Consider the following 23733-nt stretch of genomic DNA (forward strand, 5'->3'; position numbering starts at 1 on the left):
ATTGAAAAGGAAAAAAAATAAGACTTAATGGTGTATACAATTAGCGTTTTCCAAATGAGAGATGTGGAAGAAAAACGTGTTTACAAAAAATTAAATTAACAAAACTGAATATGTCCCAACTTTTCCATCAACGATGATAAATTATCTCCATCCTGGCCTGGGTCCACCATACTCGTTTAGAAGCATTTCGGTAGCATTTTGCTAATATTGTTAGATTCCATTTAATTTTGCCGTCTGTCTTCAAATTATGAGTTTTGATGTCTTAACTTCGCCACTTTTTCTAAGACTTTTATGATTTTTTTTTTACAACAAATAAATCGGAATGTATAGACATCAACCTAACTAAATAGCATAACATAGTCCAGGGCAACCAATGTGTCTTCAACGCAGCGTACATAGATGTATCTTGAGACGAGCTTCTGAATCAGCTGACCCCTTGTACAACAATATGTACTAGTTCGGTGATATTTGACGTATCACTATATACTTCGAAACATATAAATGAACTAAAATTTACTTCAAAACGTATTGGAGATTTATTGTAAATCTTTAACTGCTTAGACTTTTATGTGTATTGCTTTGACTATTTTATATATTTTGACAGTTGTATAAAATCAGAAAAAAAACATTACCAATACTAGTATTACCAAACTAATTTAACACTACTTCCGGATTATAATCCATGGATATTTCCTTTCATTGATCATGACGCGAGTGTGCAATACTAATAGCAAACAAATCGAATCAATTCAAAGATATTCCAATAATTTCTCTTTACTTTACATCAGCTCTGGGACCAAATCGATCAGAGAGAACTTAATTTGTTTCATCGTAGAGATCAAAACCAATCATTTGGCAGATAACAAGCGATGAACTATTGTATCAATGATTTGTGTATTGGAATGGCAATAATCTTTATCCTAAATGTGTTTTAGAATTTTGAAAAAAAACTGAAAACTACACTATATGAAAAACTGCAGACTAATTAACAGTGATAATGCACCGAGGCTTAACGTATTTTCAAGATTTGGTTAATTAGATTATGGAAAAACTGCAGACACATTATAAGCTCTCAATTACATGTAACTTACGACGAGACTATTTTCAAGATTCGGTAAACCACATTGAATGACGAATAAATCAGAATATATAAAACAAGATCAGTGCTGTTTATGTGCTTATTTAGAGATTTTGGGATTCTACGTGTAAAATTGATTTAGTTGATCGGAAATACAGGATTCGACGGAACAGAATACTTTATGAAGTTCATACTACCACTTAGTTAAGTATGTGTATGAATTAATTGTGTTGTGTATGACTTTCAAGCACTTTTTAAGTACACCGAGAAGCATTTTTTTACATTATACCAGAATTCATCATTTTGCTTTCTATCTGTTATCTTTTAAACAGTGTTGAAGTTTGGAACAATCTAAAAGAAAGAAAAAAATGAGGATACCTAACTATTAAAGCCATTACGAATTGAATTATTCTTATTAGCTCAATGTATTTGTTAAAATAACATTGACAAATGATAACAAGGAACAGCTACTTCGAAAGGGCTTCAATACAAAAGTGATTTCGTTTAAGGAATATGTTAATCGTAGTTCAATTTAGTGGGCTACTGCTTTGCAAAATCAAAGTCTGTATGTGAACAGATATAAAGAAGGAAGTCAATGTTTGAACAATATAAAGTGTGAAAGTTGAATTTGCCGTTAGCAAGTATTGAAATCTGATGTCGTTATTTTTGCTGCAGCCCATGTGACTTTGACAACAAATGTCAATATTCCAATATATTAACTTATGTAACAAATATCCCCTTGCTGTTACTTTTAATTACAGTTCACCTGCCGTGGAATATTAAAAAAAAAGTAGAAATGAAAATATGAGTGCAAGATATTGAATGGAGATATTTATGGAAGTTTTAATCATATTTGCAGTGGTCATGGTCTATTTATGTACAGGTTTGTATTTTTAATACATGCACTATTTAGCGACAATAACACATTTGGCAAAGATCGAAAGATTCATGTATAGTTTGCAAAGGTAGGCCGAATTAAGAATAACAAAATAAACTAAAAAAAAAAAGCAGAAAACAAACAAACACAAATGTTGTGCAGAAAAGGTGGTAGACCACCTTCATTCTCCTAAAGGTATTTGTCGGTACTCTGTGAATATGTTTTCTCCTTGCTCGTCGATTCTTATCGAAAGAAAACCTCTATAAAATTGAAATGGTTGCAATAAATTAAAACTATTGTAGTACAGTCGATATGAGTGCTAAGCATATAAGATACCTTTTAATCTAAGTGTAAGTGGTATACTTCTGTAAATGAAACAAGTAAATATATGTTATTTGAAAATCACTTTTCAGTTTACAAGACTTATAGTTAAACCCCATATGTTGACCCCTATAGACGCCTTTTATTTTTTGTTTGTGTCTTTTTGGTTGCTGTCTTATAACATAAAAAGAACTAGAAGGCTATACAGATTTCAATAATCTGTTTCATCCCGCTACATGCTTGTGTACTTCACCAATGACAAAGTCAAAAAGTCAGCTGTTATATCTTTCAAAATTTGGCGCAAAAGACTCTGTAACAGTTTATCTTAACTGTCTTAACGGCCGAATACTGCCTGCAGACAGACTATAGTCTTGCACTGCACATAACAAAGCTTCGCTCTAGCGCTAGGCACTATACTACATAATATTAGATTTACTTAAAACCCGATATACATGTATCGTCCTTCATTATTCAATTGGACCGGTATATATACCACCATTAGACAATGGAAACTGTTTAACTGAATAAAACGTTTATTTTTCTGTAATGTTAAAAGTCTCGAAGGTATTTTTCCTAATTTAAATCATTGACAACCGTAAAGTCGTTAGCTATCGGAAACAAATAATAGATTGCAGTGCATACATGCGATAGAAATTCTCATTTCTAAGCGACTTATTTAATATGTATTGACAAAGTCTTCTATTCAGAATATAGGCTAGTAGCGATATAGTTGTTGACAGTTTAAATGGTAATGTTGAAACAAGTAATAGAATGATATCTATATAAATTCACATTGAATTTACGCCTGCGACTTATTTAATTTGTATTAACAAAGTATAAAATTCCGTGAAATTAAAGGCTTTAAGCGATGCAGTAGTAAAAAGTTCGCATTCATAATGTTGAAACAAGTAAAAGAACGCAGTCTAATTTTTTAGGTTCAAAGTCGGGGTCGGGTGATCCTACCATCCCCCTTATTTAATTCATAGCAAACTTAAAAGTCCCTACGGCAAAGCTTTTGTCCACACTTTGCGACTAATTTAATTTGTATAGACAAAGTATTAGATCCCATGCAAGTATAAAAGGCCTTACGCGATGCAGTTGTTATAAGTTTCCATGGGTAACGCAATGTTGAAAAATTTACTGTGTGACTTTAAGAGCAATTCTCTGTAACCACCAACCGTTTTATATAGGGGGTCCGGCACGCATAGTCACCGATTTTCATGAAACTTAGCCAAAACATGTGATCATGTAAAAAAGTTATAAAAATGCCCACCCAAATGTTGCTAGGTCATGGTTGCCATGGCAACCAAGTGAATTAGATTTCCCGCAAATTTAGAGGAATTTAGCATCGAAAAAACAACTACTTTGCAGTCATTCGTAATCAAAACTAGGTTTTATTTAATGGTATTTGTAAATATTTTTTAGAAACATGAAACTTAACAAACAAAAAATCAATGTCATATATAAAAAATATTTTGGCTGAATATTGTCACAACCGCAGAAGCAGAGGTCACTTTTCAATATAGTTCCGGAGACAAATTTTACACATTTTGTATGAACAAAATAGACATTTTTGCATCCACCTCCATTTAACCTGTGGTTATGAATGAAAAGTATCGATGCTTCTAATAAAAAAATAACACAAAATGTTTGGGAAATTAGGTTCTAGGATGGTTGCTATGGAAACAAAAATATGTCATTTTTACCTTTTTACCTCCAAAATGTAGCCATTTTATTAAAATAATCCACAAAAAGTAATTCTTATTGAATGACTATGATGTGCAAACTATTGGCAATTAAATTACCATGAATTTTTCCAAAGGCCAAAGGTCATTGATGACCTTGTGTATATTAATTTTGAAAGGAAATATAATAGAAAGAGGCTTCTAAACATGGAGAAAATCATCAGGATGTTTTAAGCCACTTCTTATCAACATATAAAAAATAAAGAGTCAAGGTCATTTCAAAAGTGCTAAGCAACCACCCTTATTTGAAAAAAATGTACCTAGCAACCATATATCTATGTAATTTGTATTAACAAAATATTCAATTTCAAACACAGTAAAGAAAAACAGATGTCAAAAGATTGCACCATAATGTTGACACTTGTAACAGGTTTCAGTCTACAGAAATTCACATTACTTTACGACTTTAACATTTTAACAAAGTAATCAATTTCATGCAAGTAAAGGCTTTAAACGATGCAGTTGTATAAAGTCCGGATTTATAATGTTGAAACAAGTAATAGAACGCAGTCTACAGACATTCACAATAATTTGCGAATAATTTAATTTGTATAAACAAAGTATTAGATCCCATGCAAGTAAAGGCCTTACGTGATGCAGTTGTTATAAGTTTCGTGGGTAACGTAATGTTGAAACAATTTTGTGACTTATTTAATTTGTATTGACAAAATATTCGATTTCAAATACAGTAAAGAAAAACACAGACTTGTTAAAAGATTGCACCATAATGTTGACACTTGTAATAGGTTGCAACTACAGAAATTCACATTACTTTACGACTTATTTAATTTGTTTTAACAAAGTAATCGATTTCAGGCAAGTAAAGACTTTAAGCGATACAGTTGTTAAAAGTTTGCATTATGGTGTTGAAAAAAGTAATTGGTTGCATTCTACAGAAATTCACATTACTTTGCGACTTATTTAACCTATATTAAGACAGTTTTAGATTCCATGCAAGTAAAGGCTTTAAGCGATGCAGATGTTAAAAGTTTGCGTTATAATGTTGAAACAAGTAATATTAGAATGCAGTCTATAGAAATTTCCATTTCTCTGAAACTTATTAGATTTTTATTGAGAACGTATTCTATTTTAGAATAAAGCAATGAAGTTGTAAAAGTTTCACCATACTTTTTACACAAGTAATAGTCCGTGACTTATTTAATTTGTATAAACAACATGTTAGATTCAATGCAAATAAAGCCAGTACCGACACCAGATAGCAAACGGATGCCCCCACTGACCTCTTAAGAGGGGACCCGCTCCAGTCATGCTTGAGTGATTCGCTAAAGTAATCAAAAAGTGTGACCGGAACCTGGATTTACCGCTAAATTCGCCTGCGAAAGCGATACAGTTGTTTAAAAATGGTCGCATTATAATGAAATAAGTCATATATTGAAGTCCTGAAAAATCGCACTAGTCTACGACTTATTGACAAAATATTCGATTCCAAATAAAGCGATACAGTCGTTTACAATTTGCAACAGAATGTTGACACAAGACATGAATCAGAAACATTGTCGATAGAAATGTAAGTGCCACTACGGTTAAGAGTATTCATAGATTTTTTTAAAATGTATATAATTTGAATTTTTGTTCAAACTACCAATGATTTTTACATTAACCCATGGTCAGGATCGTCCAGATGTAAATTACATAAAATGCACTATTAAAGTCTGAATGAGGGAATAACTCCATATTCTTCAATTAATTTTATTATGTTTTTCATTTCACTTCATTTCTTTTCAAAATTATACATGTTATTTACCATCTTTTATGTTTTGCATGAAATTTCTTAAAACTTGATCATATTCCTTAAATTATTATGATGTTCCAGTAATAACACGTATCTAATCACCACTACCCCCTTCGTTGTATACATGTACGCATCTGTCACGTACGTACCCGTTCCAATTCATAAAACTCGATATAGAGAAAACGTACAACTTCTAAACGGAAACTATTTAAGGGTTAATATTCCATAGACTTCCGGGAAATTTTAAATTCTCATGTTCTTTTTTTCAAACATTTTTTACCAATTCTATTTAAGAATTGAATGTTTCTTTTTGTAACTTCATTGGGGTGTAAAAGCGTTGACCGAAGTACATTTTGTATGAAGCGCAGAAGCTATGATCATGAAAACACGTTTTTTTTATAATTGTTTTATTTAATTCACCTGCAGGTGCACTTTATTGTGGGACCACGTGTTATCATGAATGAAAAGTTTTATAGAGTGATGCAATTGCTTTAGGAATAACACGTGATACATCTAATGTAACTATAAATATAGTGTCATAAGAATAATTCTTCTGACACTTCATTTTAATCAGCAGTAACATATGCTTTGTTACATTGACAGACCATGTGTGGTAAACCGTTACACCTTAATATCGAAGCATTAATTGCAAGAAAATGTTTCCATCGATTCTATTTTTCTTGTTTCATTTCTCTCGCGAATGATATTCTACACTTTATTATCTTCTCTAGTAATAAATCCATATAATTGAAGACAACGGTCTGTTGAAAGCTGGTAATGAGATGTATCTGACATTTTCATTATTTGTAAACCTCCCAAGAGGAGAGTCAAATTGATTTCTTCAACAATAGTAATTCGTATACTTTTTGTTTGTATTAAAGCAAATAGGAAAATGTTGCAAGAGATTAGTTGATCTTAATAATAGAAATAAGAAGATGTGGTGTGAGTGTTAATGAGACAACTCTCCACGGTATCAAAGTCACAATGTGTAAAAATTTAACAATTATACAGGTCAAAGTACGGCCTTCAACACGGAGTTTTGTCCCAAACCAAACAGGTAGCTATAAAATTAAGGGCCTCAAAATTACTAGAATGAAACCATGCAGACAGGAAAACCAACGGCCTACTCTATATAAAAACGGGGAAAAAAAACGACGAACCACATCAACAAACGACATATTAACTACTGAACATCAGATTTCTAAGAACATTTCGATAATAAATTTTTTCCATCGATTCTACATATTCCTCTGTGTAACATGATCCGCGTTATTCGACTGAGCTAAAGAAGTTCTTCCTCAGCTGATCCGCTTACGGCTGACTAACTTAAAAGTATCTACCACATTTTCTAAGTGAAGCAATCCCGTCACACAGGTACAATGTCGCTACCCACCCAAAGAGAAGAAAACAGCCCAAAGCCATCAATAGGTCTTCAATGTCGAGCGGAGAGTATCAAAACCTTGGGGCAGGCTAAAGCTGGCCTCTAAACAAAAATGTGTACTTGTGCAGGTAAAGGGGGCTCACTAAAATTCAAAAACATATAAAAAGCAAAAAAACAGAGTATGTTTCCAATTTACGGATACTGTATCGTCATTTTTTAAACTCTGACACGTTATCGCGTTCCTTTTTCATTGTTCTTATTTGCCATCGGATATTACAACCACCGTTGTTTTTCGGTCTCTTGTGTTGTTATTATGGGCATCATGTTATCTGGTCTGTGCGTCCGTTTCTCCGTTAAAGTTTTTGGTCGAGGTAGTTTTTGATGAAGTTAAAGTCCAATTTACTTGAAACTTAGTACTCATGTTCCCTATGATATAATCTTTCTAATTTTAATGCCGATTTCGAGTTTTTATCTCATTTTCACGGTCCACTCAAAATAGCAAATGTCAGATAGTGCGGATGGGACATGTGTGTACTGTAGACACATTCTTGTTTATTTTGTCGACTGGAGGAAATACAGACTTAACAAAATCTGTCAGCAAACGATTATATACATAATAATCGTAAGATTGGAGGACATACAGACTTAACAAAGTACGACAGCAAACAATACATAACATAATCGTACGATTTGAGGACATACAGACTTAACAAAGTATGACAGCAAACAATACATAACATAATCGTACGATTGGAGGACATACAGACTTAACAAAGTACGACAGCAAACAATACGTTTTGTACATAACATAATCGTACGATTTGAGGACATACAGACTTAACAAAGTACGACAGCAAACAATACATAACATAATCGTACGATTGGAGGACATACAGACTTAACAAAGTACGACAGCAAACAATTATACATAACAATCGTACGATTGGAGGACATACAGACTTAACAAACTACGACAGCAAACAATTATAAATAACAATCGTATGATTGGAGGACATACAGACTTAAAAAACTACGACAGCAAACAATGCATAACATGATCGTTAGCTTAATGTCTTCTTAAACCTTTGTTTTTAAAAGTTAACGGAAGGTCAAAATCGAAATCCGTGAATATGAATAATTTAATTTAATTCAATTCATTACAAATGTACATTATAACCGATCGTTATCAATAACGTTCATTGTTTTACGTTGTTAAGATACTTATCATCAATGGGTTAAATATTGACAAATATGCATGCATCAGAAACATTAATGTACAGCTGTTAATTGTCCATGATTGTACCTTTGTTACGCGATCTGATCTTAATCCTTAATGTCTTTTACCGTATTTTAATATTCTTGAATATATATGCGATGGAAAAAGATATATAACTAGCTATATTCATACTCAAACCTATTTTGCATTTAATTTAATTAAAAAAAAAAATCAAAAAAACGTTCAGTTTTGATTTCGATATTTGAGAATTATAAATCTGCCTAGCAGAAGTAGTGTTACTCAGTTGCGGATCCAGACATTTCAGACTCCTACATAATCTTATCATCTTTATAGAAAGAAATAGTATTTCATTATTTATAAAAAAAAAAACAAGAAGATATGTGGTATAATTTCCCAGTGAGACAACTCTTCACAAGAGATCAACACAATACACCACTGTCAGAAAGTGCTCTTTCCATATATAGAAAATCGTTATTTCTTTCGGAAAGCTGAATAAACAACGTATGCAATTCCAATAACACGCCGTGGTGATGATAGCTTCAGTTTCTTTAATGTTCCAGACAATTGAATCTAAAATTAGATTAGTTTGACAGTAATACTTTGGAATATAGTCCCTTGTGGTCTTACATAACTTGTAACGGATCACATTTAGGTAATTGGATATAACACATAACGTAAGCTTCAACGCTTTACGTCTGAATTTCCCGTGTCACGATGAGGCTCCACAGGGAATACACGCTGTAGTTGTAAGCTATTAAAATAAATGATTGATAGGAAAAATCAAATTAGATCATGGCAACCATAAAACATTATTCTTTCAGGTGTTAAGATTGAAAAAAAACAAAATTATATATTTTTCCGTTTATTCGTTTCATTGGTGTCTAATTAGGCGGTCGGAGACATGTGTTCGGTGTGCTAAGTTTGGTCTATGTAAAACATAACTTTTATTCGCACAAATTGAGTTAAAAGTTGAGAATGGAAATAGGGAATATGTCAAAAAGACAACAACCCGAGAAAAAAGGCAGACAACAGTCAAAGGCCACCAATGGGTATTCAACGCAGCGAGAGACTCCCGTAACCGGAGATATAGCATGTGATATTTATTTTTTTAGAAAAACTGAATGATCCTTAAATTTTTTTATGAAATTTCTGGTATCTATTGTATGATAGATATATTAATGTAAATATATACCATTTAACAAAACCAATGTTAGTAAATTTGAAATGGGTATGTAGGTATATGTAGAAAAGACAGCAACTCATCGATACAAACGAATCAATTTATTAATGTTTCCGAATCACAGTAATGAGTTGTAGGTAATATTTGTTCTAGTGTTTACATGAAACGTTCTGATTGGATAACACTGTCCTAATTTATTTGGTGCACGAAAATTGGTACCGTTAATTTTATTATTATTATGCAACTATTAACATATGGTTTGTTCTTCGGTTTTAGGTACGAACAAAATACATTTGATATAGCTTATGATACTATTATGCCTGTAAACAAATGAAAAACACCGAAAGATACCGTAGAAACTCTTAAATTCGTGAATGACTTAAGAATTCAGTTACAACAGTTACCGTTTCATGCATCTTTAAGATGTTAATTAGAATGTTGCGTGATATGCATATGTGTCTCACTTTGTACTTGATCGACTTATTTGAGCAAACAGACTGTTCTGTTATTCTTTACCACCAAGTGCTTAGTGTTTTCTTTTTAAAGTGTTTGGCTAATTAGGTTTGATCCTCATACTGTTACTGGTACATGTGTTCGATTTAAAATAAATAAGAGTTATTTTCCATGTGTTAAAACTTAATTGATTCATTAACAGTAACAGTAATGCTATTTTTTTTTTCTTTCAGAATGTCATGGACTCATGTGCTATAAATGTGAAAACGAACGAAACAATTTTCTGTGCGTAGGAGAATATAATCTGAAGCAATGTGATTCAGGATTCGATACTTGCCAGACAACAGTGTCATACTCAGGTAATTATAATCTAAAATAAAGTGATGCATTTGTGATTCAGGAATTGATACTTGGCAGACAACATTGTCATACTCAGGTTAATATAATCATAAGCAATATGATCCATTTGTGATTCATTATTCGATACTTGTAAGAAAACATTGTCATACTCAGGTATACTATAATTTTAAGCAATGTGTCATTTGTGATTCAGAAATCTATACTTGTAAGAAAACATTGTCATACTCAGGTATAACATGATTCGTTACTTGTCAGACAAGGTTGTCATATTCAATATTTTATGGTAATATTCTTTACAAAGCACAAAAATGTCGGCATTCATATCAAAAGCTAGCAAAACTTTCAAAAAGACTTATTCGGAAAGCATTAGTTGTGATACTGTTGTCAGATCATTAAGGATTTCATATTTAGAAATACTTGGTCTAGTTATCAAACAACCTTACCACTATAAAAACGTCATAGTAATCACATAATAAATATTAAAAAAAACTCGAGGAGGCTCAGTAATTTTTACGTACATTCTAGTACGAAATTTCCAAAATTATAATTTACAATGGTTTAACATGTTCAGTAATGTGTTTATCTATTTTCGTTTTTTTACAGAGGTAAGCGAACAGCTTTCAATAATTAAGACATGTACGAAAAATTCATCGTGTCACCTGCAAATAAAAGAACATTCGGAATCCGTCCCGTGTGATCAAACCGGAAGAAGTTGGATATGCACCACGTGTTGTAATGAGGAGGCATGTAATTTAAACACTGCAACCAGTAAAGCCTCGTTCTCATTTGTTCTGTCATATATGAATATATTTTTGTATTTAAGCATTAAATGTATTATATAAATTTTACTTATTTATCTATATTGTAGTCCTGTGGTGTTGTGTTGTCATTTTGAAGTTATATTTCACATGGCAATAAAAGTGCGAGGTTTGCATGCCACAAAACCAGGTTCAACCCACCATTTTTTCCTTTAAAAATGTCCAGTTTACCAAGTCATGAATATTGCCATGGTTATAATATAGTTCGTTTCTGTGTGTGTTACATTTTAACGTTGCGTCGTTTGTTTTCTCTTATTTTTGAGTGTAAATTCACATTGCAATAAGACTTGTCACGGTACTTTTCTGTCCAAAATTCATGTATTTGGTTTTGATGTTATATTTGTTATTCTCGTGGGATTTTGTCTAATGCTCGGTCCGTTTCTGTGTATGTTACATTTTAGTGTTATGTCAATGTTCTCCTCTTATATTTAATGTGTTTCCCTCGGTTTTAGTTTGTTACCCCGATTTTGTTTCTTGACCATGGATTTATGAGTTTTGAACAGCGGTATACTACTGTTGCCTTTATTTACTCTGTGTTTATCGATCATTGTATGTTCACAACGAGCAATCTTATGGTACAGTGACATGTTTTTATCGAATGAATATAATATATCTGCATAATTTTTTTCCGTCTATAACGAAATAAAATAAAAAATGTGGTGCACATTGAAAACAACCCATACAAACATGCTCACAGAACACAGAGTATAATTTAGTTTTTCCCTAAACAACAAGATTGTGGTCCCTTTGAGTAGAAAGCAATCTGGCACTGATATATGCTTTTGAACTGTAATTCTTATTATGTGCCTACACGAGAGTCTGGATTGCTATATATAAAAAAATATTTTATATAAAACAACACACACACACACACATACAACCCCGATTTTCAGATTTTGCCTCAATTGTTAAAGTGAAAAAATCCGCAAAACAAGATAATATATATAGGTGTGGCCTTATGTTGAACTGTAACAACGCTGTCCCAGTTTAAGGGAACAATGCTTGGTGTCAGCAGTCTTATTTGATCCCGGTGCATCATGTATACATTTGCCTGTCACAAGTCAGGAGCCTATGAACCAGTTCTCGTTTGTTGCTGCATATTATATTTGATTTTCATCTTGTAAATATAAAATATAAAAAAAGAACATGTGTGGTATGATTGCGGTATGAAACAACTGTCCACATGAGACCAAAATGACACAGACAATAACAACTTTAGGTCACCGCACGGCCTATACAATGAGCCCATACCGCATATTCAGCTATAAAAGGCTCCGATATGACAATGTAAAACAATTCAAACGAGAAAACTAACGGTCTTATTTATATAAAAGAATGAACAAAAAACAAATATGTCACACACAAACGAACGACAACCATGTTGTGTACATACATCAGGATGTTCGTTGTCTTGTTGCACATTTTGTATTTCGTGTCCTTTTAAAGCTTACTATGCGGTATGTGGTTTGCTGATTGCTAAATGCCATAATATGACCTACATTTGTTAACGTCTACGTTAATTCATCTCCGGTGCATGGAGCGTTGTATTTTATCATTGGCACTCGTTCAACATCTTTTTTTTTTTAAATTTTAAATCGACTATTATTTGACTTTAATTTGTTTAACAGTGTCAATGTAATTACTAAGCGTGACCTACTGTAACCCATAAATACGAGTCCTGCACGGTCAGTATTTTGAATGGACTTTCATCGGCATTTTTAAACGCATTGTAAAATATTTCGATTTGTTCTACAAGAGAAAATTCATACATTAATTCATTTAAATCACACTAAATATAAAAACAAGATTGGATATAAATGATTGATAAAAAAAATAACCCAACAACAAACGAAATGACGAATAAGTGAGCATTTATTGGTCACCGTACCGGCTTTAACAATGAGCAAGTCCAAATAGCATTGTTGTCTATACAAACAAGTCTATAATGGCTCTGTACCTCGCCTTAAATTTCGGAAATGGCGGAATCTGGAGAAGTGTATATATAGTATATCAATCGTCTGACGATTATTTTTTTTCTCAATTTTGTCTCGCAATATTGCAGTTGGGCCCAAAATTTATGACCTTTAGTGAAAGAATTGCCTCCCCCCACCAAAAAAAACCCAAAACAATACAAAACAAATATAGCCATTTGTATTAATAAATATGTGAGTCAAGCCTTATCCAGAGAGATATTTTTGAAATAAAGGTGTACTTTATAAAGATATTAAAGCACGTGTGTAAAATATTGTCTTGCCATGGATAAGGCCTTGCCTTATACATGTATATCTATTTCGGCTAACAACTAAGTTTGACGATCTCATGCATGTTAAAAATATTACAAAATAGTAAACTGTACACATATCCGGGATAACAAAATGCGATATCAAATGTTCATGCAAAATTAATAATAAGATTTCAGCTAATACATGTAACAACTATATTATATTGGAACACAGGACAACCAATTCCTGCTTTGGACAGGCACATAGGGCTTTGGCCGCACGTAAGACGCGGGCTAGCTACCGTGGATCTCTCGACCTTGCTCATTTTTGTTTATTTTGTTTTACGTTGGACTTTTACTTGATTGTTGGTCATTGACTTTAGCCGTATACTAGTAATCATGTGACTTTCTTTTGTCTACGTCTGCCGGCAAAGATGTGTAAAAAAAACAAAAAGGATGACAAAAAATTTAGTTTTCAACGAAAAACCGTTAGTCCAAATTTCCTTTCAAACTATTGGATTTAAAGCAAATTGATATGCGTTATGTCTCATTTTGAGGTACAACTCGGGATATCTAAGACTTTATAATTATTATTAACTTAACATTTTGTTTTAAATAATTAATTAAATATGTAACAGAAACTTCCAAAAACATCACGTTACTTTGAAACAAATTCAGCAAACATAAAACAAATCTAATTGTTTTAAATTGTTATTTTTATGTCTAATCCATCTCTTTAAGACCCCTGATTGATTTTACGCGCTAAATAATGTAAATTTCGTGCATGGCATTTAATAGGATTCTAAAAATAGACAAAATCTTATTACTCCTTGACCGAGACTGTCCAAGATGTCGTGCGTGAAAGTTATATTCGCTCTATGTTTCGTGGAAGGTTAGTTTTATAAGTTTTACTTTATCTTTTTAGAATAAATATATAATGTGTTTTATTGTGTTTATGACCCCTTCTGTAGTCATGTAAATGTAATTACGAAATTTTGAAAACTGCAATACTATAGTATCAAAACAGTAAAGATAATGAATAATAGAGATGGTCCATTGTGTACATATATATTAAAATAATTACATTAGATGTAAGTTTCATTATAATACGTTATTCTGATTGGCTAACATGTTATTCTGTAAACAATTGCATCAGACAATAACATACATCATGCATGATGACACGAGGTCCCACAAAAAAGTGCACAGGTGAATTAAATAAAACTGGATAAAAATCGTGTTTTCATGATTTTAGCTTAAAAAAATGTAATTATAAGTATTGAATACTTCTTTTTGAAACTTTATAGGGTTGTAAAAGCGTTGACCGTGCGTACATTTTTAGAATGAAGCGCTTCCGCGCTTCATACAAAATGTACTTCGGTCAACGCTTTTACCACCCAATAAATTTACAAAAAGAAGCATTCAATTCTTAAGGGAAACTTCGTGCAACGCATTATTATTCATTGTTTCATTGCATTTAACAGAAAAAGGGGGTTTTATGGCAATTTTTTGTAGAAAATCCACAGACTTTAGTACTGAGAATTAGGTTATAAAATTCATTACATAGACTACTTACTAGGTTTTCTATAATGTGCTAGCGTTTATTGTTTGCAAAAAGTCCTAAACAACATTTGAATTCCAAAATTACTCGTGCTGAGTCACGAAAGTCGAGCGCACCCTAAAAGGTTTACTTGAATTGGTAAATATTTATATTTGATTTTACCAATATCTAAATTTATAAACTTGTTTAAAGGAAATCATTGCATGCAGTAATCCTCTATCTATCAAACACTGCATTGTCAAATATGAGAATACAAGGGGAAATGCCAAATATGAGAATACAAGGGGAAATGCCAAATATGAGAATACAAGGGGAAATGCCAAATATGAGAATACAAGGGGAAATGCCAAATATGAGAATACAAGGGGAAATGCAGGATATTTTCTATAAAATTTCTATATGTTTAGCATTGAGTCAACACAATCCACGATCCAGGGACCAGGGGAGGTAGAGGTCGTACATCCACCCCCCCCCCCACCCACCCTATAATTTGGTAATTTTCATAATGAATATGAATAATGACGGGAACGGTCTCTCTTTTTTTTCATTTATTTAACATTGGCACCTTTTTTTCTTTCAAAAACTATAAAAAGATAACATGCATTATATAAGATTTAGAAAAAGTTTTTTTTCAACAATATCAATAGAAATTACGAAAAGAAAAGTAAGGGTTAGCGGGCAAAATTTGTATGGCAAATATCATGTGGATAAAATCAGGGATTTCTCATATCTAACAAAAAGTTAAAACAAACAATAATAGCGAACATCCTTAAACCTTTGGTCTGCATCCGGACAATAAACAAACAAAACTTAATCCATAATTTATTCATATGCATGTAAGATGAAATTTCTCGTCTAAATGAGACATTAATGCATTGATTTACATTGTCCAATTTATTTCTGGTTATTACTGGACTGGTCATTGTCTTGCATAAATTAAAGATACACCATTACAGCAGATGTGGGTTTTTATTTCACACGCAATTGTATACATGTATATACTAAGCTAAAATTAGAAATAATATGAGAAACTTAATTATTTTCTTAGTTTTCGGCGTACTTTTCATGATTGGAATCCAACAAATTGGATACAATTTAGACCTATTTGATGCACGAGCGGAACTGTCCATATTTGACCTGAAAGGTAAGTAAGTATCCAGATATTTTTCCAAAGCAGGAACCGTTATTTTTCCTCAATATTCTTTATTTTCTAAACCTATATATTATGAAAACTAGTATTTCAAATAGATAAATAGCAGAATTCATTAATGATATTCAAAAATTCTGAATTTGAAGATCGGATGTAGCGACTACTGTAAACCAATTTATTTTCGCGGACACTTTTTTCTTAACTTTTCGCCATTTTTTAGTCTACCGGGTAACGATTTGATATCGCAATGTTCAATCTTCGAGTATATTTAAATGAGGAAAGATCCTAGTACTTTAACAGGTTGGGGACAGCCCACCAAATGGGGTACTGTTCCCCAAATGAGTAACAATCCCTCATTTGAGTAATCATTTCATAGTGCTAAAAACTATATTTTCTAAAAATTGGTCTTTTAATGTAAAATGGCACAAATTTATAGAAAATGGAACAACTCCCAAAGAACTATATATTTATTATTGGTTTTAACAAAGTTAGAAGCCTTGAAAATAGTCAAATTTTCAGATTTTTCATAGGCTTGTATCTTCTCAGTAAATCAAGATAAGGATAATCATCTTTTGGAAAAGTTGCTGCATTTTTCATGAATATGTGCCATTTTAAGAAAAAAGACTCAGTTAAGAAAATTTTGTTTTTTTAGCACTACAAAATGATTACTTAAATGAGGGATTGTTACTCATTTGGGGAACAGTTCCCCATATGGTGGGTTGTCCCCAACCTGTTTAACATATTCACAGTGATTGATGTTTTAAATATTATTTTTACTCTCGAAAGTCGCAAAAATAAATCGCACGCGGAAATTAGATGGTTTACTGTACATGCTAGACGCACACACGTAGACAACAATAGTGCCAATGCTCCTCTCCTTTAAAAAGTAGTCCAAAGGAGTTACCTCACTGTGAAATAAGTTGATTACAGCTATTTCCATAATGTAGTATGTAGTTTGAAGGTTTGATTGGCTTGCTTGCATTGTTTTTGTAACTGTTTGCTCATGCGTTTGAAATTCTAATGAACAGATATATTTGGGTTAAGCTTGCATCATGTTATTGAATGCTTGAGCAAACATTCATACAAACAAATCAAACCAACCAACCAACCAAACCTTTAAACTACATACATAAGGGAAATTGCTGTAAGTAAAATTGCCAACATGTAAGTGAATATTTAGCAAAGAGCACAGATAACGCATCCGAAGTTACAAAGCTCTGTCCAGTTTCACATGCATTTTGACGCGACGACCTACCTCACTTTGGCACCACTCGATAACTTAAGTATGATAACACGGTGACAAATAGATTCCATCACTGCAACACGTTTGCTACGTTATTACTCCACTCGAGACAGTTAAATTTGAAGAGAGGCTTGACCTTTAAAAATAATTAAAGTCGAGAGTGGATAAATATCGTTTTACCCGAGTTATAGTGGTAAAATCTATAACTGTAATCCTTTTCAACGATTTGCAGAAATTTGTGTTCTTTAATAAATACACGATAACTTAAGTATGACAACCCGATGACGTAATATTATGTCGACACAATGACATAGGTATATGAGAATCGGCGTTTTGCATTTGCGCCGATCTGCATTTCATTTGCGCCGATTTTTTCTTTCATTTGCGCCGATTTTTTCTTTCATTTGCGCCGATTATTTTTTTCATTTGCGCCGATTTTTTTACAGGTAAATTACAGGTGAAATGATATAAGAAGATGTGGTATGAGTGCCAATGATACAACTCTCCATCCCAGTAATGTTATTTCATTTACATTAAAGACCTCTTCCGTTAGCCAGTTGTACCGATATTTTATGAATTGTCACAATCATAACATGTATATATAACTGTTGTCTCCTGCTTAAAACCAAGAAGTAAAAACCTAAGCTTAAAGCACTTTGTTTATACTAAAATGACGAATTAAAAATATATGTACAGCATTTAAATCCATAAAAAACGGAATACATTCAAATCATAAATCTGTTCTTGCCAAGTATGTATGGGCAACACGTCTAATATATTCCTATCTTATGATTTCGTGTCTTCTATATTTGGCGTAATTGTCGATAACGAAGGCCATCTTTTCTTTGTCTGGCATACCTACTGGTTGGGACATTTCTAGAGTTAGCATTTTCTCACAAGGAAGCTATTAAACCAAGAGTTCCAAATGGTGAAGTTGAAATCATCCTTTCGTAAATTTTATGGACGCCATCCCGAATTGGTTGACCGTTATTGAATGTGTACTTGTACGTTGTCTAAGAATGTATGACATTTGTCATCAGAAGGAGTGGAGCGTCAGATAATGTCAAACGTGAAGCAGTGAGTCATCGATTTCATTTAGAGAAAGGAATGCTACGGTAACCAGAAACATTTGGATAGCCATTTACCAATTGCAATGTCACTTGATTTGTCTATAAACTCTGTGCTCAGCCAATGTAAAAGTGAGAACTTACCTGTAAATCCAATTAGGAAAAAATATAAAATCGGCGCAAATGAAAAAATGAAATCGGCGCAAATGAAAGAATGAAAATTTTCAAAATCGGCGCAAATGTCATACGCCCATGAGAATACCGTGCATGACGGAAGAATGACAACCCAGTAGGTAAGTGTTAGTATGAGAACACAATGACGTAACTTAAAGTATGACAAAACGGTAGTGTAAATATTGCAAGACGGTTATGTTCTTATGATAATACAATTACGTACATGTATATAAGTACATATGTGACAACACAATGACGTGAGTACACACACCAAATCCTTTAAACTGGACAAATACCAGTGCCAAACAATTGAAGCCGTTTAATAAATACAGATTACAGATTTATCTAAAAAATAAAAATAGTATGAATTATGAATAAACAAGATTTTTAACTTTTATTTAAGGAATGACTAATATTTTTTCTGTTTTTGAAGAAATAACATAAAAAATTTGGTGCACACTGAAAAACGCACGTAGCGAGTTATTTAACAGCGTGCACCCCATTTTTTTAATGTTATTTCGAATAGACAGAAAAAAATATTACAGTCATCTCATATTATTAAATTCTAAATTCCATTTTAAACCGTAGAAAACCATGACAAAACGTTGATGACGTCATGATCACATGACTTAATTATGTATATGGGCTCATAACAAAATAACGTCAGCCCATCAGAAGACACGTTACATCCGAAATTTAATTATTAGATAGTCATATGAATTTGAATATATGTCTTTTCACAAGACTTCAAGGCAAACGAAATTAAATTATAATGATCAAAATGAATTTGGTTTCATTCATAATTTTAACAAAAATATGTCATCCGGATTTTCTTTTAAATGAGTTTTTTTTTCTTTCTATTATCACATGGTTAAACGTGAAGTTATTCAGCATGTTGTATAACATGTCAGTAGAGAATTGTCTATTATTTTTCTCTTTTTTATATAATATATTTTCTCTTTCATTGTTGATTTTTAAAGCTCACTAAAGCTAGTGTTACTTTTATTACTTTGTATCGTCAATGAATAAAACTTTGATTTGATTTCTTTCCTTCTCTCTCTCATATCTATCTATGTTCTTGTTTCATATAGCCGGAGAGCTGTAGATGGAAGGCACAGTGTTTTTATCATTTTTTTTTTTAATTAAATGGTTATACGTTTACTCATTCAGCATTTTGTACAATATATCAGTCGGATTTTCTATTTTCTTTTCTATTTCATACATATTTTCTCTTTCCTTCTCTCTCTCTAATATCTATTTTCTTATTTGGGATAACCAGAGAGCTCTAGATAGTGGTTCAATTTTTATCTTCTTTATTTCATGGTTTTAATTATGTCAAATTATTTGGTATTTTGTTCAATTAATCAGTGAGATTGTCTATTTCCTTCTCTTTTTCACATATGTTTCAGATCACCAGATAGCCTTTGATTGTAGTTCCGGTTTTATTTTTCTATTTTATGGTTATCATCGTTATATATCAAATTATGTAGCATTTTGTATAATTATATATCAGTCGCATTTGCTATTCGTTCTCTGTTTCTTATATATTTTCTCTTCCCTTCTCTCTCTCATATTTATTTTCTTGTTTCAGATTACCAGAGACCTCTTGATGGCAGTTCCAGTCCTGTACGCATATCTAACAACAATGCTTTGTTAAGGAACAAAGCATATGCACCAAAGAACACTACTTTAACCAATCATGTTTATGAAGAAAAAACAAAAAATCAAACTTCGTTTAGATGTCCGGAGGAAAACTTGGATAACTGGAATTTTAATTGTAAAGTACTATGCGCAGATATGCCGGAAAAAACAAATTTTTCCGAGCATGCTCAACCTCGTATCAATTGCCAGACGATGCAGCCTGTTATGGAACTTGAAAATGTGACGGGAATGGAACCAGTTCAGGTTTTTTCAGAAAATTCCGAATGCCTCCAGACATTTGTAATGGAAAATTGTCATGATAAAGAACTGGTCCCCAACTTGGTTCACTACATTTGGTTTTCTAAACGAGAAATGAATTTTTATCATTTTCTTAGCTTTCTTAGTGCCAGTAGATTTTTAGACCCGTGTCTTATTTTGGTACATGGAGACCATCTTCCATTCGGAACATACTGGGAATATCTATTGACGTTGGTGCCAAATATAATGCATGTTCAAAAAAGTCCACCGGAAGATATATTCGGAAAACCCTTTGGTTTTATTGAACACAAAGCTGATATCGCTAGAATACAGGCTTTACAGAGTGAGTAGATGATCGCAGATACCTATTTGCTTCATACCGATTGCACATAAATATTTGCCTCACACTGAACGCAGATACCTCCCCGTTTCATACCAATCAAATATACTTATTTGCCTCACACCATTTACATATACATGTGCCTATTGTCTCACATCGATCGCACAAACCTATTTGCTCTCACACTGATTGCAACTACCTATTTGTTTCTCACCGATCGGACATACGTATTTGCATCACATCGATCGCACATATCTGTTTGTCTCACACTGATCGCACATACCTATTTGACTCACAACGATTGCACATACCTATTTGACTCACACCGATCACACATACCTAGTTGACTTTACACCGATCACACATACCTATTTGACTTTACACCGATCATTCATACCTATTTGACTTTACACCAATCACACATACCTATTTGACCTTACAACGATCACACATACCTATTTGTCTCACACCGATCACATATACCTATTTGACTCACACCGATTACACATACCTATTTGTCTCACACCGATTACACATACCTGTTTGACTTAACACCGATCACACATACCTATTTGACCTCACACCGATCACACATACCTATTTGACTCACACCGATCACACATACCTATTTGACTCACACCGATCACACATACCTATTTGACTCACACCGATCACACATGCCTATTTAACCTCACACCGATTACACATACCTTTTTACTGGTCATGCAATAACGTTACGGAAAGGCATGCGATGATAACCGAAAGCAGTTAATGTATATGTTGATAGTAACTAGTAGCTGACTATTCATATGATAGAAAAGTCATTGTTTTATTGATTCATTTTACATTCAACTTTGTTCTGCTGAAAACACTTTTCAAACTATGTCTGTGTGCATAATTTTTTATGACATCTTCTTGTATCACATGACACGTACTTGTTTCATGTAACACTTACTTACATTATATCTGTTGCAGGGTTTGGAGGAATTTACATTGACACAGATGAGATTATACTAAGATCTCTGGATCCTCTACGGAAATATCCAGTTACTTTGAGTCGTGCAGTTGATTATAATCTCAGTAATGGTCTAATTCTTGCAGAGAGAAACGCAACTTTCCTAAACATTTGGTATTCCAAATACAAAACGTACGACAAAAGTCAGTGGGGATATCATTCCACAATTGTGCCGTTTCTGTTATCCAAAAAGTACCCGGATTTAATTCATGTTGAAAATAAAACGTTTGTAAGACCTAGTTGGCAACAGCTTCCGCTGCTGTTTGAGAAGAACTTTGATTGGTCGAAAAACTATGGTATACATTTATATATTCGATTTTATAAATTTACTCATGATTTTAACGATATCAAATATCTGAATACAACAATGGGGTCAGTAGGCAGACATGTTTTGTATGGAAGTAAAGAACTCTGTGAAAAATAAAGAAATATATTGATGTTGCTTTTGAAGATTTATTAGTAAGATATCTTGCGATATTTCCTGTTATTGCAATCTTTATTAAAGAATCCATTTGGGATGAAAACTTAAATATGTCAAAGTTTGGTTCTGGACAAATTCATACATGTATATTTTGTACTAGCTGAAATATTCACGCAGTTCATAAAGTCTTACAAGTTTTCACCTAAGTCATCGTATCTTTCAAATTTTCTCCCATTGTGTTTGATTTTTCTTCGATGATGACAATTGTCAATTACACTGGTATTGTGTCATGCAATCACTTATTAATAAAATAGGTCAAACTAGGCAGTAAAGTAACAAAACTAATGACATTCACCTTTTAAACGTTTTGCCTTTGAATTCCACTTGTTTAACAGTTCTTTTGTAATTTACTAAGAAGTGAGAAGTATATATTTTGGGAAGTTTGTTTAATTGCGTATAGTTTTAGTAGATAATCCGGTAACATCCTGCTGAGGAGGAGTCACGTTTGTAATAAAGGAATCTTGTCAAAATACCTCAAATCATATTGTTCCATCATTTGGTGATTCTTATACCACTATTTTGACTAAGGAAGTTTTACAAGATTCCATAAACCCCGTCGATAATGAAAATGCGCAAGCCAATTCTAAGGAATGCATATAAAATGCAGGTATGGTGTCAACATGAGCAACATGTTGAACAGGATCTGACTACTCTTCCGGACCACCTGAGATCACCCCCAGTTATTACTGGGTTCGTCTGGTGTTGCTTAGTCTTTAGTTTTCTACGTTGTGTCTTGTGTACTATTATTTGTTTGTATAGCCATGACGTTGTCAGTTTATTTTCGATTTATATATTTGACTGTCCCTCTGGTATCTTTCTTCCTGATGTCGCGTAAAAAATAATGAAAATATGCTCATTTCATGTTTTCCTATGACTTAATTATTAATCTCAATATACATTATCTGTAGTTGTCCTTTGCTCATGTTTGTTGTTTGGTTGCTGTAGCATTGACATGCTTGACTTCGAATAAACATAAACTCACCATAGATACCAGGACTAAATTTTATTTACGCCAGACGCGCGTTTCGTCTACAAAAGACTCATCAGTGACGGTCGAATCCCAAAAAGTTAAAAAAAAGTTAAATAAAGTATAAAGTTGAAGAACATTGAGATTCAAAATTCCTAAAAGTGTTGCCAAATACAGCTTGGGTAATATATGCCCGAGGTAACATGGTAAAATATTATTTTTCAAATCAGATCTGATACTGAATCTTTTAGAAATATTTTGAAATTTAGTGTTCATTTATGGACACACATCAGTTTCTGTAATTGACAATTTTTAAAATAGATTCTCCTTGGCAATTATACAACATCTACCCATTAATATATTGCAAAATTGATCAACAAGTCTTAGAGTAAACGGTTAAGTTTACTCTACA

The 23733-nt window shown here is 32.7% G+C and overlaps 1 protein-coding gene and 1 long non-coding RNA gene across 2 annotated transcripts; both read left to right on the forward strand.

Annotated features, from left to right (window-relative positions):
- Positions 1-845: 845 nt before the first annotated feature.
- On the forward strand, positions 846-11109 carry LOC134695155 (uncharacterized). The gene is made up of 3 exons (XR_010102715.1): positions 846-1961; positions 10259-10384; positions 10989-11109. It is a non-coding gene; the product is annotated as an uncharacterized LOC134695155 (long non-coding RNA).
- A 3130-nt stretch (positions 11110-14239) lies between these two features.
- LOC134694887 (uncharacterized) lies at positions 14240-22297 on the forward strand. Its single transcript, XM_063555991.1, has 4 exons — positions 14240-14316; positions 16034-16129; positions 20211-20861; positions 21834-22297. The coding sequence occupies exons 1-4, from the start codon at positions 14274-14276 to the stop codon at positions 22295-22297; spliced, it is 1254 nt and encodes a 417-aa protein (XP_063412061.1). The 5' UTR covers positions 14240-14273.
- Positions 22298-23733: the final 1436 nt, after the last annotated feature.

The sequence above is a fragment of the Mytilus trossulus genome, chromosome 13 (genome assembly GCF_036588685.1).
Source record: "Mytilus trossulus isolate FHL-02 chromosome 13, PNRI_Mtr1.1.1.hap1, whole genome shotgun sequence".
NCBI classification, from domain to species: domain Eukaryota; kingdom Metazoa; phylum Mollusca; class Bivalvia; order Mytilida; family Mytilidae; genus Mytilus; species Mytilus trossulus.

Excerpts from the sequence above, each read along its gene's own strand:
- LOC134694887 (XM_063555991.1), top strand. The coding sequence starts at position 14,274 with ATGTCGTGCGTGAAAGTTATATTCGCTCTATGTTTCGTGGAAG. Across the intron at positions 14,317-16,033 it reads CGCTCTATGTTTCGTGGAAG|TTTTCGGCGTACTTTTCATG; the intron begins GTTAGTTTTATA and ends TTATTTTCTTAG. Across the intron at positions 20,862-21,833 it reads TAGAATACAGGCTTTACAGA|GGTTTGGAGGAATTTACATT; the intron begins GTGAGTAGATGA and ends TATCTGTTGCAG.